The 20,308-nt window shown below is 44.2% G+C and overlaps 1 protein-coding gene across 6 annotated transcripts in view; it reads left to right on the top strand.

Moving 5' to 3' along the window:
* Nucleotides 1-2,450: 2,450 nt before the first annotated feature.
* Nucleotides 2,451-20,308, top strand: part of LOC135909449 (KICSTOR complex protein ITFG2-like) — a 184,889-nt gene continuing 167,031 nt past the window's right edge. For 5 of the 6 annotated variants that reach the window (XM_070536025.1, XM_070536024.1, XM_070536022.1 and 2 more), the window contains exons 1-5: nucleotides 2,451-2,664; nucleotides 6,432-6,527; nucleotides 12,157-12,198; nucleotides 12,791-12,856; nucleotides 18,202-18,283. In XM_070536025.1, coding sequence (XP_070392126.1) covers nucleotides 2,569-2,664; nucleotides 6,432-6,527; nucleotides 12,157-12,198; nucleotides 12,791-12,856; nucleotides 18,202-18,283 — 382 coding nt within the window. In that variant the 5' untranslated portion in view covers nucleotides 2,451-2,568. Of the gene's footprint in view, nucleotides 2,665-2,816; nucleotides 2,863-6,431; nucleotides 6,528-12,156; nucleotides 12,199-12,790; nucleotides 12,857-18,201; nucleotides 18,284-20,308 lie in introns of those variants that run through there. The other variant, XM_070536026.1, reaches the window with a different exon arrangement.

Genomic DNA, 20,308 nt, shown 5'->3' with positions numbered 1-20,308 from the left:
GCAGCCGCTGCCATGCCCGTCTCGTCCGTTCGACCGCGTCGGCATCGACCTCTACGGCCCGTTTCCATGCAGCGGGCGTGGAAATCGGTGGATTATTGTCGGCGTAGATCACCTTACTCGCTACGCTGAGACTGCAGCACTGCCAGCAGCGACCGCCCGTGACGTTGGTTTTTTCATCCTTCGCAATTTTGTCCTTCGCCACGGTGCTCCCCGAGAATTACTGAGTGATAGGGGCCGTGTCTTCCTGTCGGAGGGCATCCAAGCCCTCCTCGCTGAGTGCAGGATAATTCATCGCAAATCGACCGCGTACCATCCCCAAACCAACGGTCTTACCGAGCGCTTCAATCGCACACTTGGCGACATGTTGCGGATGTATATTTCATCCGACCACTCCAACTGGGACACCGCACTCCCCTTTGTTACGTTCGCGTACAACACCGCGACGCAAGCGACCACCGGCTTTTCCCCCTTTTTCCTTGTGTATGGCCGTGAGCCATCATGCCCTTTGGACACCATACTGCCGTACCAACCTGACGCTACAGAGTATACTCCGCTTTCCGAAGTCGCCAAATATGCTGAAGATTGCCGTCAGCTGGCACGTGCCCTGACTAGTGAGACTCAAGAACGTCAAAAGACAAGACATGACCGTGCTCATCAACCACCGCCCAACTTTGTCCCTGGTTCACTTGTGTGGCTTTGGATACCAGCCAACATTCCTGGCCTTTCTTCCAAACTCCTGGCGCGTTATCACGGTCCATACCGTATAATCGAGGCCACTTCACCGGTCAACTACATCGTCGAGCCGCTCACCGTGTCACCAGACCTGCGTCGTCGTGGGCGAGAGACAGTACATGTCAACCGCCTGAAACCGTACTACGACCCGCTCATCTTCTCCGCGCCCTGAGTCGCCAGGATGGCTACGCTTAGCTCCTGGGGCATTGTAATGAAGCAGACGCGCCCCTGTGTATGTGCCGTCTGAAGAGGAAGACGAAGGGCCGTGCCGTGATCTCGAGCGACCCCGTGCTTCGGACAGCCCTTGCAGTGCCTTGTTTTGCCTAGCGTTCCACAACGTCGTGAACGAGAATAAACCTCATCGCAATATATATATATATATATATATATATATATATATATATATATATATATATATATATATATATATATATATATATATATATATATATAAGTGCTCTTGCGCACTCAGGCGTTGTTCGAAAAAAATCTGAGGATAAGCACTCCTCACGCGTTGTGAATTCTATAGCATGAATGTCATGTTGAAGGCCACTGAGCGGTTTTTCGAGTTTTGCGTTGCGAGTCATGCTTGCGTTAATGCTCGTTCCGCCCGCCTCGTGTTGGGCGAGTTGACGATGGTGGATTTCGCTGCCTGCCGTTCGTTCGTTCTGCTGCGTTCTACCGCTCTCTTCAGTCTGCGGTATACTGGCGATGACGGCCACGTTTCGATATTGCCGAGGTTGCCGCGGTCGATCATGTAGACGCTTAATTCAAACTCCATAACGGTACGTGCTGCCCGAGCTAGCGAGCAGCATCAGCCTATGGTGCCAACGCCACAGGCCACGTACGTTTCGCGGCGGCCGCCGATGTAGACTACGTGCTGCCCGAGCCAGCAAGCATGAGCCAGCACCGCGAGGTGCGCTCGTGACGAGCGCATCAGTCAATGGGAAGTTAGGTGCCGTTTCTTCGCGTTTACCATAGGGTTTCTCACTATATTATGGCTGTTACAGACACCGCTGGCTTTTTCGCTGAATGGGCCATTTGACGCTTTCGCATCAAAGCACGTACATCAAACTCGCAATGAGCCGTCTAGGATCCCGCTGGCTCTTTCGAATCTCTCCGCTCCGCACGCCGATCACGCGTCCACGTGGCCATCCATGCCACGGCGCTGCAAATATGCGTTCCGATTTGCTTTGTCGTGGAAATATGGCGCGTTCCCAATGATCGGCCAACGGAGCTTTTATGACTTGCGCGAAGACTCTACCATACTCTACCACACGGAAGATGCTCTACCATGACTCTACGGCTGAAGTTCGGCCGAAGGGACAGTAAGGTTCCGCCAGTAATGACCCTCTAGTTTCGTTTTCTCACCTGCACTTCCACACACTGCGCTTTACGAAAGTGCTGTGTCTCAATCATACAGAAAGCATAATACGTGACAAAAAATAAATTTGCACATGGTGTAGTAAATCTACAGTACGTCAAATGTGTGAGCATGGAAGGAAGTGGTAACAGAGTCCTTGCGGTAGCAAACATCCTGCACATGTCTGTATTCATGCAGCATTTCTTTTGGCCTCAACTAAACTCTGAAGTTTTACTCACGGGTTGGTATAATAAGTTATTATTTTTGTTATTTTAATATATATTTATGTGAATGAGTATTTTATGTACTACGCAGTACATTTTTTCTGCCACCAGGTGATTCCAACAAAGTCTTCAAGATGGCGGCTGGCAGCTAAGGTTTGCTAGCCGCGTATAGGTGTTCTGTGGCCGCGCTGTTTGTTTTGCTTTTCGTTCACGAATATCTGTTAGAAGACCTTGCAGTTGGGATTCAAGATGAGAGCCGTTTCATTTCTAGATAAAGTAGAGTATGAATTTATTGGCAACTTTATGCAGCACGCAATCTGCCTGGGAGATGTCGACAACGACAAGGTGAGGCTTTTATCACGTTTCCACGTATCTTCCACCTACCAAAGACGTCGCCGTGTGCGATATCGAATCGAGCCAGAGTTCTTTGTCTCACTAAGGCATATTGAAAAGTGCCATCTCAGCCTTATAAGTAGTGAACGTCTGAACAACTGTTATACAGTAAAATCGTCGTGGTTTCCGTGTTATTCCGGCTGAGTCCCGGTAAGGAAGGCGTGATTCTTTGTACTTTTGTTGCACTGTGTTTTGCTGTACTGACTGCTTATATCTAACCTTGTTGCTAGTTAACTGCTCGTTCATTCGACGTTATGGAAAGGAAACCCTTCGGTAAAATTTGTGTTTGCTAAAAAACTTCAAAATGTGACGATGTCATTTACAATGTGTTGACACCACGTCGCGGTATGCTGAGACCAGACACGCTACAGAAAAACGGTAGCCGGTTGCTATTACTATTACTTATTTCAAAACTATAATTGATTACAGTTACCAACTGCAGCTCCGCGAAAACAACTGAGCAATTACTAAAAAGTCATAAATTATTTTGCGGTTAATTTACACCCTACTTTTATTAACATTGCACACAGTAAATAGTACGAGCTGGACTGGCTCATCCTATGAGTGCTCTGCAGCCCTTCAAATGTTGTTTATTTTTCCCTAAACATTGTTTTGTATAATTTCCTTTGGTATATAGTCTTCCCTGGTCTTCTTGTAAAGCCGTTTGGCAGCGACACTGAAAACTCGATGTGCGCGCTGGAGAGAAAGGCTGCGTTGTAATGCACGAACATATTGCTCACAAAATAGGACCTGCTAATACACCACCATGGTTATTGAAGACGGGGCATATCGATTCTCCGAGCTCGGAAACACTGTACACTTTCTGTAGTCTTGCCCAAAATATCGAGATGGAAAGAATGCTTCGCTTGAGAACCTGAAAAAGAATGACCTTCCACATGTGTGCCTGCTACACCTTGTGTTCCCAGAAGGGTCAGTTGTAGCCTGCAAAGAAGGTTCAAACTTTCTTCTTGCATTCTAAGAGAGAATGGTTTGATAGACATGTGCGGACATACCGCAGTAACATTGTAAGAGACACTCAAGGGGAGCAATTAGCGGCCTTGGTCACCAGGCTGAGTCCCGTGTTACTGCAGCCTGCCACCATAATATTGTAGTTACTCCATACCACGATTCTTGAGGTCTGGGTTCTCTATGAAGCACAGCGCTTTATTGTTGCTGAGGCTGGAAGTAGGTGCTCCCAACAAGGCTAGCAAAAAACTGAAAATAGCCCATAGGTGATTCCCTGGCATCAACGTTCAAAGAGGCCATTGCTATCAAGCCATAGAAGTGCAGTTTCAATTTGTTGACCAACACCTAACGGGCCTTGCCTCCCAGCACCCTTGATTCGCTAGCCATCTATATTTAAATGACTAATTGAAATGGATCCCAACAAACATTCACATTCCTTAAAAAGGTAATTTATTATAAAGCTGCGCATTGTGCAGCCCTTTATATACTGGTCGTGGGTTATAGTTGCAAAAATGAGTTATATGAGTTGCATATATTTTAAACAGATAAAAATGTAAGTGTTTAATAGCCAAAAACTTTGTCTCAGAGAAGTTGTAGACTGCACTGAATGGAAGACTTGAGCAGCAGCGGAGGTCAGACTTCCTATAGGGAGGTATGCAAATTTGAATGCCTGCTATGTTCAGGTGATCCAGGCACAGCGGCAGCACACCATTTGTGGGAAGACTATAAACCATGTACATGTTTCCATCTCTTTGAACACCTTTAAAGGTGTAGTTCCTGCCAAATTTATGTGTTCAAAGCTGTAATATGTAACTGGTGGCATGTGATTAGTTACTCAAAAATGTATTTAAATTACAGTGAGCATGATTGAGTAAACAAAGTAATTGTTAAATTACAAGTTACCAGAAATGTAATTGATGACAAGTAATTCATTACATACCAGTCTGGTGGAGACTGCCGATTCACTTAAATTCCTGTGGACAAGCCACTCAGTTTTTCATCAAATGAGAAATCTGTTTGTGCACATAGAAAAAAAAATCTGCCTTTTCATATGCTCTCGTGCCTAGCATTCCAACGCTTGCTAAACGAGAGCCTAGTCGTCCATGAAGCATGTGCAAACTGGCATGTCACACGTGGATCAAGCTGCGTAACATACTCCTACCTTGATATCACTGCAGTGGAATTGTCCCCGTGCAGTGGCCACCAACTTGTTTCTGGCAATAAGTACATTTTGTGCATAGGCTCTCCTGTAGAGTTCGTTAGCGTATTACCTGGAAGGAAATGAGGCGCCACCATCTATGCATGTTTCTTAATGGGCGCTGTGCCACCATGGGAATGCTGGTACAGCCTGTGGTCTAATGCTGCATTGTTGGTCTGCCAGGCTTGTCCTTAAGGTGACTTGGCTTAAAACATGGTAATGCCCACAGAAATAATGCTTTCTTACAAAAAAATCGTTATGTAAAGTCTTGGATTGCTCACAGTACATCTTTTGTTGTTGTTTACTCATATTTAATACAATAAACAAGTGAAAGAAACAGATGTCTGAAGCTGATGCCCAGTGAGTGGATACCTTGTGAATTTCCTTAACTTTAGCAGCCACCGATTCTGTCTACGTTTAATATAATTGCACAACCAATCCAGCGCAGGCCTTCATGGTTTAATTAAAGAAACGCTTTTACAGTACGACAAAAAATTAGTCCTTGACAAATGCTGTCTTAATAGAAAACGAGCCGTTGTGACAGACGTAATGCTTCTAGTCCCAACACATCTTCGCATCGTCTTGACTTTTTGAGAAAGTGCGACTTGTACTAGAGGCCAGCGGGGGTCTTCGGAGGGAAGAGAATGAGAGAGTGGTGTCACTACACCTTCCCACTTTCTTGATGACCTTGTTTTTTGAAGAACTTTTGGGGCAAACCTGGTGAATGCAAAGGGGACCGAGAAGTAGCATGAATCTCTTCAATGAAGTGGAAGTGTCGCTAGATGTGCCTACTGCACTATCGTCTTCATTACTTGGCCAAGCACCTTCCTTGCTTAGAGTTATGATAAAGCTTCATGTGCTCACATAAAGGCATTCTTTTGAGCCTCCATCGCTGCATGCGTTGGTTTGATAATGGTGGACATTGAATAGCAACTTGTGTGTATCAAGTTCTGTTCTCTCTTGGGATGCTTTTTGATATCAAAGAGCTTATTCATGTTAAATTGCAAGTTCAGACAGTGAACCATCATTCTTATATTTGCAATGCCCAAGTGGTTACATGATGTAGTTTGAAGAACATGCCCATATCTGTGGAACTCACATGGGTGGCTTGTGAACACGATGGTGTCGCTGCCCACAGAGCATTGCACTGAGTGTGAAGCACTACCTGGCAAAAATTGAATGACAACTATACCTTACCTCACCCTCTCTACTCCCTGTATCTTGCCCCTTGTGCCTTCTTGTAACTTGCCCCTTGCGGCCTTTTATCTACAAGGCTTAAACGAGAGCTTAAAGGAAAGTTTTCTAGGTGCGGAGCAGACAAGGAAGATAACAATGGAAGCACTTAAAGTCATTAGTTTGTTAGAGTTTTGGGACAGCTTTGAAAAAAATGGGTAAAGCAGTGGGACAAGTCCACTGTGTTTAAGTGTACTGCAAAGGCATTTAATGTTTTTGAATTCTGTCTCGTTACTCTTGGAAGTCTTGTTACTTTTCGGTACTTAGTCGTATGTAGTGTTATTTATCTTTTTACAAACATTGCTGTCATTTTTTTTTCTAGAACATTGAGCTGGTGGCTGGCAACCTTCAGGGTGATCTCGCTGTCTTCAAGTTCCAGCAACCTAGACCATGGGCATTGGCATCAAACTTGGGGGCGGTAAGACCCTTACACAGTGACACCAGTTAAAGTGCAGAAAGCAAGCTGCATTTAAATTGTGTGTTAATGTCACTCTGTTCCTTCATGTAAAGTAGTTTGAGTGCACATTTTGTTTTTACAGTTAATCACACTCAGTTCTTATGCGCTACCGTTTGTTGTTGTTTTGGGCTATGTATTCTGTTTCTGTACTGTTCCGCTCACACTATTAGTTTACCACTAGCTCACTATTAGTTAGGCATTTAATTATTTGTTATGTCGTTAAGCCGGAATGGTAGAGCAGTAGTGACACAGATGATAGGAATGACGCAGGCAATAGTGCACTTGTCTGTGCCAATTCTGTCATGCGTTTTCTGATTACCGTGCTACTGTTTTGGTCTAAAGAATGCGTCAACTAGCCTGGCAGTCAGAGTGTGGAACCAAAAGTGTTTTTGTTGTGGTTTTTGTTACGGTTCACGGAAAACGATTCAGTTCCGGTTTAACTCCAGAGCGAGAAAATAACAGCTCAAACTGGTTCAAACTAGTTCAAGTTCATTTGCATAATGTAGGAATAATTATATGAAAACAGCACGAATTTACTTTGTGCAAAAACTCGACACTACTGCAAAGCTGCACTGAAGGATTATGTCTGTTTGGTCTTTGGGCTGCACATCACTAGTTACAAAATACTTTATGCACATCCAATGCCAATACTGGAATATATGTGATGCAAAGCTTTACTGAAGGATAGATAAGAGAATGCATTGAAGAAATGCAGAGAGTCCTGTAGCTTGCTGCTCTGCTCAGGGGAAAAAGAATGAGGAAGGGAACTAGGGCACTGAGGAGTAATCATCAGGAGAGGCAGTAGGATGCGATTATATACATGTTCGGGTTTGAAGGGCTCACTTACAGCCTAGAATCTATACCTGTGTTAACTAAATATTCTGAGAAATCCTTGATGGCTCGCTTCATGGATATGTCCGGTCAATGCTGGTCATATCTGGCATTGACCGGATATGTTTCCACGCTGCGATGATTGAGTCATGCTAAGTACCTTGATGCACATGTATAACGATCTCTAAAAAGTTATTCACTTCAGTGTATGCCATTGGTTCATAAGTTGCCAAACGTAAACTCACCCAGTAACACTTTTTCACTCTATGGCCTGTTGTTAATTGGCGCTAAAGAAGAGATCAGTGCCTGCCGTTCAGTCATGTTGAGCACAAGCAGCAAGTATATGTCTCAGAGTCCTTGCATGCATCACAGTCTGGTAAGTGCAAAATAGTTTGAGAACGCCCACTTATTTGTCAAAAACGGAACTATGAGAGAGTGCGATGAAAGGGCAGAAAACATGCAGTATTTATTCACTTCACGCTACAAAAGTTGTTTTCGTTTGATGCCGTGGTGGGCTAGCAGCCGCGACGGTGGCCTCAAACTTGTTCAAGCTACGAGCAGGCTTTTCCATCACCCCCTTCTTCTCGGCAAACACTTGCATGAGGCTGACATACAGCATCTGCCACTGTCAGGCCTGAATCGCCCGTGCTGTTGCTTTCTATGTCGTTCTCATCACTGTTGTTAGGCGACACTTTGGCAATAACAGAGGCAACAATGGGGAAAAGTTGAATCTCGTAAAGTCCTTCGCATTCCAAATGCCACACACTATAGTCAATGGTAGATTCCTCTTGCATGCCAGCACCGACTTCCTCGTGCCACGTTCGACAGCATGAATGATGTCCAATTTTTTTTCTGTGCTGGGGACCCGGTTTTTGTCCTAGCTTGCGTGACACCACAACTCTGGCCACAACGCTCCGACTCTGGCTGAAATGATGATGATCTTGATGCGGCTTCACCCTTCCAAGTGCCCTTTGCGTTTGCGCTTGGAGGCCATTCCAGTCTCTGAGGCTCGTTGTTCTGCTGGGTTGTCAACGTACCGCCGTGATTTCACTATCAAAAATGGAAACACTACGTGTTAACCGATATGTATGCAAAAGCTGGTACGGTTTATGTGGATACAAAATGCATTATGTTCAATAGCCACTGAGTCGAGGATTTGACTTCACTTTTAAAATGAAACTACTGTTTACAATTTAACGAGGTTTTACTGCAGTAGCCGCATCTAACTTCCATGTTTTTTAAGTGCTGTCAATCGCTCAATGCAAAGTGATGTCCGCCAAGGTGTCTAGCCAGGAGCGGTGAGGAGTGAGTGCATGCTGGAAAGCACATATGCAGTCTGACCTTAAGTTTTGTATGGTTTGAGGCTAGTTGAGTGTTCAGCACTGGGTGAAATCAGTGTGAACCCAATGGCTACAACACCGATAAGCAGGGTGGTCAAATTTAAATTCTTATGCAGGTGACTGTGGCTGAGCATGAGCAGATGATTGTCGGCTTCTTCCGGAAGTACATAATTCTTATAGAAATTGGAAGCATATATTCACTTACTTCAGCCTGTTTATTAAACTGCATCAGTAAGTATACACAGTAGCAGTAGGAAGAAACAGATTGATCCAAACACCCTTTTCGATTGATGTCAGCTCTCAGCCAATAGCAGCCGTGCATGGGAATCTTGCATATGACGACATATGCAAGCCAGCGAGAACTTCGAAGTGGGTGAAGAGAAGGCCTTGTTTGAAAAGAGAGTGTTTGAGAAATATGTGACTTGCGCTGTGCTTGTGAGCTCCACACGCCATGCATGACTACAAAGCTTGACTGAGGTACACCATGCCTGAAGGATGGTTCAGGACCCCCTTAAGACCTCTGCCATTGTTGCAAGCACTGCTGCCCAACAACTTCATATCTGGGGTATGCATACGTGCACATAGGGGAGGGTAGTTGCCCTGTATCCTCATTATTCGAGCAGAGCCAGTGACATGTGGACGTTCTCTGTTGAGACTACTTCATGTTGTCTTCTGCTTTCTCCTACTTTATGAGAGATCTCATAACGAATGTAGAGTTTGTCTCTTCATCTTAATAAAAGCACTTTCATTAGGGAGCTTTAGATTGTGCGTATAATTATTGCCTTTCAAGGAATGCTGGGTTATCTTAGATTGGAATGGCAGTAACAAGGTTACTGCCATTCACCGGATTCAACCACATTCTACTGAGATGCTGGTGTAAAGTGCCAGCAGCGACATCTTGGTACGCTTTGTCCTGCAAGAATGCATCAGAAACATTGTGTTGCATCGGTGTTCTCATTGACGGAAAATAACACACACACAAAAAAACATGTTGATTATGTCGCTGCTGGCACTTTACACTAGCATCTCAGTAGAATGTGGTTGGTTACTGCAATAATAACTCCATGTCTTCTCTGGTTAAACTCTGAATCACAAGGTAGCACCATCAACACAGCTGCTCACTTCTACCTTCTCCTGCAGCCTGGTATTCCATGAACGGTAATAGGATTGTGGGCAAGCCTAAACTCTGTTAAAGGGACACTAAAGGTTACCAGAAACTCAAGTTAAAGTGGTAGAGCAATGTTCTAGAACGTCTAAGGCGTCAATTTAATCGCGAACAGAGCTTTAGTAACCGAGAAATTGAGGTAAATGCATGACACGATTTGAGACCCCCCAGCGACATTCCAGTACTAGCCCGATGACGAAAGGACTCCTCATAATTTGTGTTACTAACACTCAACTACTCGTATTAAAAATATCATTTCATTCGATTGTAAGACGGAAAAAATGCTACTTGTCTACGTCTATTTGATTCGAAGAAAAAATGAAATTTTGACGTTACCGTTCAGTTATATGGGTGTTCGAAAGGTTTCGTTTTCACTTGACTCTGCGCGCTCGACTCTGTGCCGCGCACGCTTTGGAGTTTCAGTACTTTCGTTATCGCGTCGTGCTGTGAGGGTTCTGCTGGCTCGCGAAACTTCCATTTGGAACAAGCAGCGAGAATGCCACGTCCATGTGATGTCGTGGGAAGCCCTCGTTGCTTTCCCGCTCCGGAGAGCCGGTGTCGAGGCCGCCGTCGTAGTACGCAACGACGCCGGCAGTGCGAGCCCTCAGCAGCAGGTCGCGCTCGTCGGTGCTCAAATCGCTGAAGTTGAGCCCACCATCGCGAGCCAATCTGTCGGTGTCAGGGTCCATTGCGACGAGCGTCAAAGTTTGCGTCATAGAATGAAGTACCAGCTTATGGGCGTCTTGCGCTGGAGTTTGAGGTATAGTAGCGGCGCCTAGTGGCGGTGCGGGAAACGACATCTGGGTCATGCCAGCTTGGGTCGTATTGAGCCCTGGCTGTGGCGAAGCACGTTTCTAGGCCGAGTCTTGCGTCGATTCGCACTTTTTTATGCCCTGTTGCGAGTGCGAAAAGGCTCACAGACCACGCCAACCACGCTGCGAGCTCGCCGCAGCCTATAGTTTAACGAAAACGGACTCTCCGTGTGCCGTGGGACGTAATGTGGGATGCAATTCGTTTCTCCTTCCGCTAGCCACCATACTCCCGCTTTCGCTCTGCTGTCGGCTGTCTTGGCTCTGTTTCTGGCCGCGCGTTTGCGTTTTGCGCAGAAAAGCCGTAGCGCCGTCTGCGGACGCCGTTTTACTCACCGATGGCGCAACGTCACTATGAGACCATGATGTCAGTACTCCTCGATCGGAGGGCGGGCGATTTGAACTGCGCTAGAGGTACGCGGACGCTTCAGAACGCATTTTCTCTTAAAATAAGTCTCTCCTTGGCAGGAAACAAGCGTTTCGAGGTTTCTGTGATGGTATTTCAACAGTCCATGTTGACTTAATAGTAACCTTTAGTGTCCCTTTAACCTACCCTTACCTTGACTTTGCAAACTGTCAGCTGGTGTGGAGAGTTACCACACTCACAGTTAATTTCTTGGTCCTTTCTCCAGTAGTCCAGTGTTACTTCCCGATTGTCGACTGTTATGTGCGAGTTTTACCTTAGAGTCCCTCACCAGGTTTGGCCACTTTAAACAGACAAACACAGGGTATACTCCACGCGCTGCCGATCATGTCTGCAGAGTATTTCAGTGCTGCATGCCGCGAAAACAGCTGCAATTTTAAACCAGATGCCTTGTGTCCTCCCTCTCGAGGAAGTGTCACTCCCAGCCATAGAGTAGAGATAAAACTCACAAATGCCATGACGTAAAATGCAGTCCTAGCAATGTCACTCACCATGACACATACTTCAATAAATTGTGTGATGTACAATGTGCAATACTGCCACTGGAAATGTGCTGCGCAGCAAAAAAAAGGAAGAGAAGAAAGAAAAACGAGGCGGGGCCTGTCATGCAGACTTGATGCAGTCTCTCAGCTCTTGTATGGGAGAAGGAGGAGGACGAACATCATTTGCAGACGCTACTCGGGCAAAAAGAGAGAGTGCTTCTGTTGGCACTTGTGCTCGCCTTCTGGCAATATGGTAGCAGGGCAATGAGTTTCTTCTATCTTCTATAATAATAAACCGAATTGAAAAACTTATTTCGGTAAAACGATCTCTAGGCGGCATTTTAGAACTTTCAGTGTATAACTGAAATTCGCAGTGGGGCCTGGGCAGTCCCTTTAACCCTTATCGAGCTGAGCTTGTCACAAGGTGTAAATGCTGCAGCCTGTTACTGTGAGCCTCTCTGATCTCTGCTATGGAAAGTCAATGAAATTCATCTTCCAAACAAATCAATGTTTGAGAAACATTTGTATCTTGACTGCAGGTGGCTACTGTGATTGTTGGCGACATCCTGAATGACTCTCAGGTGAGGTGAACCATGACACTAACAATGTTGAAAATTGCCATGCACCTTATCCGCCATAACCTACATACACTGCATAGAGTGTGCATACTGAAGTGTATAATTAGGCAATCCTGCAGGTACCACAACTCATCTGAGGCTGGTGTAGTGAAAGCATGTTGATACTAGAGAGTTTCATCATTTTTATGTCTTGCAGCAGCCGCTGAAATCTCATGGGCCTACTCCTCCTACTCCTTTCTGCATTTCATTAGCCTTGAGTGCCAGTTTGCCACTGCTGTAATCAAGAGCAGCCAGTCAGTACAGCAGCTCTTATATATAAAAAAAAAAGATTCTAAAGAAAACACTTGGAGCCCAAATGGGTTTTTAGGTTGTTCATAGTATTGTCTGAAGCATTTCAATAGTTAATGGCATGTCGTTTCTTGGCACATAATTGGGATAGAAAACATTAGCAACATCTGTTCTTTGATTTTTAATTTCCTTTGTTGAGGACTTGTTTTTCAGTGGCTGTTGTGTTTTCTGAAAGACTTGGTTATTGGAACTAGTGCCAGTGCAGTTGTAATCTCTTATTGTAGTATTTTTCTTCCTTTCTCAACAGAACAAGGTACTTAGCATCAGCTGTGATGGCTGGTGCCACATGTTCACTCTGCAGGCAGATGCAAACGTGAGTTTGGCTTTGATAATCCTACAACAGCTCTTACGGCACATTCATTTAGCTGCAGCAGTGTTATTTTTCTTTTTCCAACTAATTAATATTTATTCAACATCTTGCTGATGTTCGGGACATGGACAAAAGGCCTGTATAAGGCTTGACTGGGTCTGTGTCCCAGAGACATGGTATACAGTGCTAGCAAGCATACATAGTATGAAGGGAAAACAAATATAGTAATGCAGTAGGAAAAAAAAAACAGCTGTCCAGCTGACAGGATGCATAAAAGAGCAAAATACAGCAATTGTAGTAAAAGCACAAATTATGACAGTCACACACTTCGTATACTCATATGTGTATACAGTGTATACATGTATGTGTGTACAGTGTGTGTGTATACTGTCAACAATCAATTTTTCGGACATGCCTGATAATTAGGATGCCTTCGTGGCAACCGCCACGAGCCAATGTATAAGAACGTCTAAAATTTCAGTTGCTGAGACCCTTCGCCGTCTGATTTTTCTGACTTTCTGCTGGGACCGCAGGTCTGAAATGGTAAAAATTGAAGCCACCACTGCTGCCATTTAGATTGTCTTGCAGGCTCGAACCAGTGCTCTCACGTATCGATCTGCTGGCAGCCGTAGTACTGAAGCAAGGTTTGAGTACGGGCTAGTTGGTATTCCATGGTATCAATCGTCACTTACAGCGCATACATAGACGGAGGACAAAAAGAACGACGAAGACAAGCGCTTGTCTTCGTCGTCCTTTTTGTCCTCCGTCTATGTATGCGCTGTAAGTGACGATTGAGCCGTAGTACAGTGGAATCTCTTTGATACGATTCTACATTATACATTTTTTGGGATAATACGTTTCTTTTTCTTTTCCCGGCCAGTGCCCCATAGGAGAAATGTATTTTCGTATGGTTATTGTGACCGTGTTTCCACATGAAATTGGATAATACGTCTGCTGAAGTTGGTTTTTAGTGGTATTTCTAAAGCTCATAGCTTCATAGTCCAGTGTACCAGCTTGAATAACATTCTGACAACCCACGAACAATGTGTTGAGCCCCAATCACTTTGGAGAAAAAAATGCATGCGATGCACTGCCGGCGGTAAGATGCTGCTGTGGTGTTTGAGCATAAAAAGGCTGGCGGTGGACTGCTGCTTGGTTGAGTGAGGAAATGGTGACATCTTTTTTAACTTATAGAATAATTTTTTATGGACATTGACAAGAAGAAAATTCAGCATGAACTGATGAGCTAATTACATCGCTATATAAAAGTGAGTTAGCTGTGGTTTGGGTGGTGTCGAGTGATGCAGCTCCGCATAATGTACTATGTCGAGTACCACTCTACGCTGCACAAACCATGGCTACTGATTTTATCACCAAGTGCACATATTTTCATACGTTTTGGAGCTTGCTTTGGATAATAGAATTTTTGAATGATACGTTTCATTTTCCGGTTGCCGTGAAGATCGCATCAGCGAGATTCCAGTGTATTCATTTTGTGTGGTTGTTACGCCTAGTTGCTTTGATGTTTGCAATCAAGCTTCGGACTGTTCGGTGCCGCGTCTTTTATTTAAAGTATATGCTGCTTTCGGCAATGGCTACGACTCTGTCTTTGGCATCCTTACTGAAAACAGTGAGGGTCACGACGAGGGTCTAAAAGGTTGTATAATGCCAGTTCCCGAAAGGCAGCTTTGCCGCAATGCAGCCGTATTACGCGGTCAGGCATACCAAAAGTGCAAAAGGGCCACTGTCACCGGACATAAAATGTGTTCCTTAATTACGCACGCGTGCACCAGCCATCTCCTGTCACAGTGCGAGCACTGAGAGGCCTAATAATTGTACTATCAGGTCTTTATAACTATTTAGAACTTCACTGTGGTGATTTGAGCCCTTGAAGGCAGTTAAAGGGACACTAAAGGCAAACATTAAGTCAAGCTAAAGTGGTAGATTAGTGTTCGAAAATCTCCAAGGTGTCAATATTATCGCAAGTAGAGCCATAATAATCGAGAAATTGAGGTAAATGCGGGACATGATTGAAGCACTTGCTCGATGACGAAAGCAGTCCTTAGTTAAATTCTGTTACTAGTACTCAACCATTTGCTGAAAAAAAATCTTTGTATTGTATTATAAGACAAAATAAAATGCTACTTTTCAAGTTCTGTTTCATTTTTAGAAAAAAAGAACTCATTGAAATTGGTAGAGCGGCTGCCCCGGAAAGGCGGTGGTCCCGGGTTCGAGTCCCGGACCAGGACGAATTTTTCAACTTTGAGGCTTTTCTTTCGAGGAACTCGTTTGGGTTTCCTTTGTAGCAATTGCTACGAACGGGTGGATGTCTCATTTTCCCTTCATTCATTGAAATTACTCTTGACAACGACACAGGCAGTTGGAAGGTTTCGTTTTCGCTGCGACTCTGCACTGCCCACGCTTTCGCGTTTCAGTAGTTTTGTTATTGCGTAGTGCTGCGCTGGCTTTGCTGGCTCGCGAAACTCGCACGAACTGCAAGTAGCAGAGAATTCAACTTCCATGTGATGTTGCAGGATGCCCAAACAGTCTCCGCCACTTGACCAAAAAGTAGCGGCGCAGCGGTGAATCCACCGCTCTGTCGCTCCGTCTTGGCTCGGTATTGCCGTCTGTTGGGCGCCGTTTTACTCACCGGCAGCCGCAAAGGGTGTAAGCAGCATCACCGCTCCCCCGGTTGGGTGGCAGGAGATTTGAATTTCGAAAACGGTATTCGGACCCTTCAGATGTAATTTTTTCGTAAACTAAGTTTTCTTGGCACGAAACAAGCATTGCGAGGTTTCTGAAATGGTATTTAAACAGTCCACGTCGACATAGTATTTGCCTTTAGGGTCCTTTGTATGTGTTTTTTCGGACATTTTCACGGACCCTAGGGAGTCTGAATATTCATATATTGACTGTACTAGAGATATATACAAAGTATACGTACCTAAACATATAGATAGAAATAGACTTTATTTGGGCAACATAAATACAAGGTTTGCCCGCAAGGTAAGGCAAAAGGAGGGCGTAATCCTCCTGACTAAGGCCTTTGCCTCGCAGGAGCAGCAGAAGTAGCAGTCAACTGATAACAAAGTACAACTAATATGACACAAAACTTCAATACTATTTACAGCAAAATTTTAAACACAATGAAAAGTATAAACCGTTTGCCAAATAGCAAGTAACTGAATAAATACTGCACAGGAAAAATAGGAACATTCTGTTATTAACAAAAATTATACATTCAGAATAGAACATTAATAACATTACTATTGATATTGATATTAAACAAAGAAACATTATTAACATTCGTTAAACACACAGTGATCAGAAAATATTATGTTTTGTATTGCATGTTTAAATTTGTGAATTGTTCTAGAATTTATAGCTTCGTCAACAATGTTAGGGTACATATTTACGTAATCAGTAATTGCAGCTGAATTGCAATGGGGTGAAGCCTGCTTAAAATCTGGGCCAATAAAAGCGTGCCCAAGCCGAAAATTTTGCCACTTTTAGGGTAGTTGAAGGTCTGAAGGGGAAACACATCAGCACAGTTTTTGCTGCAAATCTTAGCACACAAAGTGTACACATTGAAAACTCTTGTCAAATAGTTGATATAATATAAATATATGCAGTCAACTTCCGTTAATTCTACCCTGACGGGACTGCTGAAATTGGTCGAATTGAACAAGATGCAGAAGAAAAATCCAAAACACACTGCCGATTCATTTGGCAATATTTGCCTGATTCTAACAAGCCTCTGAATCAAACATGCGTCCACTTTCTATTTGATCAATGTTGAAAACTAGCGTAGAAATGTAATCAAAGTTAAAAAAAAAGTGGAAACCTAATGTGCACCAGATTTTTCAGCAAGGAAAATTGGCAAGGGTCTAATACGCGTAGAATGGTGGCCGGTTTCTTAGTCAGCTTCGCTGCACTGATTTTAATGTCACCTTTGATGCAATACATCCATGTTAAGCGGCAAAACATACGTACACAGGGAAGGCAGATTTGGCTTCATATCCGGTTAAACTGCGCAGACAGTTCCAGGCACAAATTTCCTTGTAAAAGAAAAAGATGCAGTTAGGTAGATACTGTAATCAGACATTGTGAACTATGGTTATTGTTTGAAAGTCACCGTAAGGCAGGTTAAAATAGGAATTTTCTATGGAGAATGCCATGTTTAATGCATTCACCGTCCCCTAAGCTCTGCCGAGACAGACGCTGCCACTAAAGAAGTTGCTGCTGGGTTCACCATGGGGGTCAGGTGTGTGCGTGCTGACCAGTGAAGTTCAAGTTATCCGGTCAAGGCCAATTTCAGGATTGAAATAACAAAATTCAGTGCACATTGGAGTGCGTGGTTGCTGGGTGGGACCTTCAGTAGGGATCGAATTAAACAAAAAAAAGTCGTATTAACTGGAGTCATATTAATGGAATTCTACTGCATAAGAAAAACATAGCAACTGCATTTCAAATATACTTATATAAGTGTGAAATTCGCTCTCCAATATACCTCAGTAAGTACACAAAAATAAAAACGAGTGTGTTGTAGAAGTACTGTAAGGTCATTGCAGATGAGGAATATACACATACGTAATCAGTAATTGCAGCTGAATTGCAATGGGGTGAAGCCTGCTTAAAATCTGGGCCAATAAAAGCGTGCCCAAGCCGAAAATTTTGCCATTTTTAGGGTAGTTGAAGGTCTGAAGGGGAAACACATCAGCACAGTTTTTGCTGCAAATCTTAGCACACAAAGTGTACACATTGAAAACTCTTGCCAAAACGGCTGCAGCATATGTATGCCAACTGTGCGAAGGTGCAGCAGCTCTACACGACTGGAGCTCCATCGGATTTGGGCCATGCTTCCAATGTGAAAGTGGGAGTGCCTTCAAGTGCTCTGTGCTGAAGTATGCTGCTCTGAAGGAACTGGCTGATTGTGCATGGTGCACTCGATTACAATTACTCAAATGTGAAATGTGAGGTGCTCATAGGTCACTAGTTTAATGTGCCATTTGATTGTCTTTGCTTCCTTTCCTCTGTTTTGGCTGAGAAAATGACCATAATCCTTTATGCATTTTCTTTTGATCATTCCTTTAAAGGAGGATACCCGCTGTGGTTTCTCAGTGGCTATGGTGTTAGGCTGCTGAGCACGAGGTCGCGGGATCGAATCCCGGCCACGGCGGCCGCATTTCGATGGGGGCGAAATGCGAAAACACCCGTGTACTTAGATTTAGGTGCACGTTAAAGAACCCCAGGTGGTCGAAATTTCCGGAGTCCTCCACTACGGCGTGCCTCATAATCAGAAAGTGGTTTTGGCACGTAAAACCCCATAATTTAATTTTTTTTTAAAGGAGGATGACAGGAGGCAGCTGCAGCCTTTCCACACCCAGCGGTTACCAGCAAACACAAAGATGGCTCTGCTAGCTGATATCAGTGAGTTGCCCCTCTTTCTCTTGGTCATTGTTTAAAGGGCTCCTCACCAGGCCACATAGCAAAGTTTTGTTATAGGCTGAAAGTTGTTACATGCTAGCTGATATCAGTGAGTTGTCCCTCTTTCTCTTGGTCATTTTTTAAAGGGCTCCTCACCAGGCCACATAGCAAAGTTTTGTTATAGGCTGAAAGTTGTTACATGTTCTCTAAGGAGTGTACTAACTAGCGAGAATTTTTCAGTTACTTCATTAATAACAAAGATAGAAACATTCGAAATGTCGTGAACCCATGACTTCAGGAGGCGAACATAATCGCCCAACGTACACTCTCCACTTTCCCCTGTCTAGCCTCCACAAATGAAATTCCTTCCCTGCGTTCTCCCATACTGGAGCCAGAGGATCGCGTGACGGATACGTCACGAGCCCTGCCTTCCTTTTTTTTTTCTATCGCATTTTTGCTGAGTGGCACACTTCTGGTGACGATCTTGCGCGTGAGCTGTTGCGTTTGTCTCTTATTCGCATAGCACACGATTTTGCGCACTTGGCAAAACATGTGATTATCAGTATAAGTCACTGCCACAGTCACAGGCATTGAGGCAGATGCAAGCAGAACAAAGAGCAGGACCACACATTGGAACCGAGTAGAAAATGGCAGACAGTTTTGTTTTCTGTTCATGCGACTGCACGACATGTGAACAAGCAGGCGAAATGGAAGTATGACCTTGCTATGGCAATGCATATACCGTATTTACTCGCATAATGATCGCACTTTTTTGTCAGAAAAAATTGACGCAAATTCAGGGGTGCGATCATTACGCGAGTTAAATTTCCCGCGGAAAAAAAAAAATTTTTTTTTCGTCCCGCGTTTGCTGCGGGATGCGAGTGCGGGACACCAAAACAAAAATGGCGGCCGGCGTAGCAAGCCGAACGCGCCGAACACGATCTTTTTTTTTTTTTTTTTTTCTCGTGAGTACATTACGTGCATTGAAGCAGTTTCTTCCGTGTCAGTGATGAACAATATCGTTAATATCGGCAAGTTTGCGGCAATAACGTAGCCATGTCCACTTTGAGGGGACAGAAACAGATGGGCGCGCTTAGCTGCCAGTGACAGAAACCCATGGCCGGCGTGCTGCGGAAACTGCGGCATCTGTTTTCACTACTATCCTAACACGGCACGTTTCCGCTAAGGGTGGGCAAATATCTTAGCTGTGTTACAAGCGTTGGCGTATGAATAGGGTACACTTTTAACGTATCAGTGTAAACGTGGCTACTATCATTGCCGCGCGCGATTTGTTGCGTGCTCACGAGTGCAGATGAAAAGAATCGAAAGGCGCCTTTTTTGCTTTTGTTGTCTTCAACCATTATAAAGCCTACCCACAATAAAAGCAAGTTTGGTTGTACCTCTTGTTGCCATGGAAGTGCGGAAAGTGATGAAAGTAATAAAATGAGGCATCTACTTAAGCATGTTTGGTGCGTGCAGACAAGTCGTTCGCGTAGCATTCGACAGATGGTAAGCGCGATCATTATTAGCTAGACTTGGCACACGACATATCGCTGCGGCAAGTTCAGGGTGCGATCATTACACGGGAAATGAAAAAAATCGAATTTTGACGACAAAATTCAAGGGTGCGATCATTATGCGAGTAAATACGGTATATATATATATATATATATATATATATATATATATATATATATATATATATATATATATATATATATATATTAGAGACAGAGAGAGAGAAAGCTCTTATTGGACAAAATAGGACGAGCGGTCTTCAGGCTGTTCGGGACCTCTACTCTAGAACTCCGCTGGCGGGAGCTCTTCGGCTCGCCTGGAGTATGGCAGCCTTCTGGGCTGCCTCCTCCAAGCTGGAGTAAAACAAAGACTCTCAGACACTCAGTTTGTAGGCTTTATTATTTCTCGAAACTTTAAATCGTCTATTGAAGCAACAGATCAAACAAATAACTGATGTTGCCTTGAAGAATCCTCTCTACTCTTTGAGCTCTCAGCCGGAGAGTCGACAAC

This window comes from Dermacentor albipictus, chromosome 3, assembly GCF_038994185.2.
Source record: "Dermacentor albipictus isolate Rhodes 1998 colony chromosome 3, USDA_Dalb.pri_finalv2, whole genome shotgun sequence".
NCBI classification, from domain to species: domain Eukaryota; kingdom Metazoa; phylum Arthropoda; class Arachnida; order Ixodida; family Ixodidae; genus Dermacentor; species Dermacentor albipictus.
This window is presented reverse-complemented; position numbering and strand designations above follow the sequence as displayed.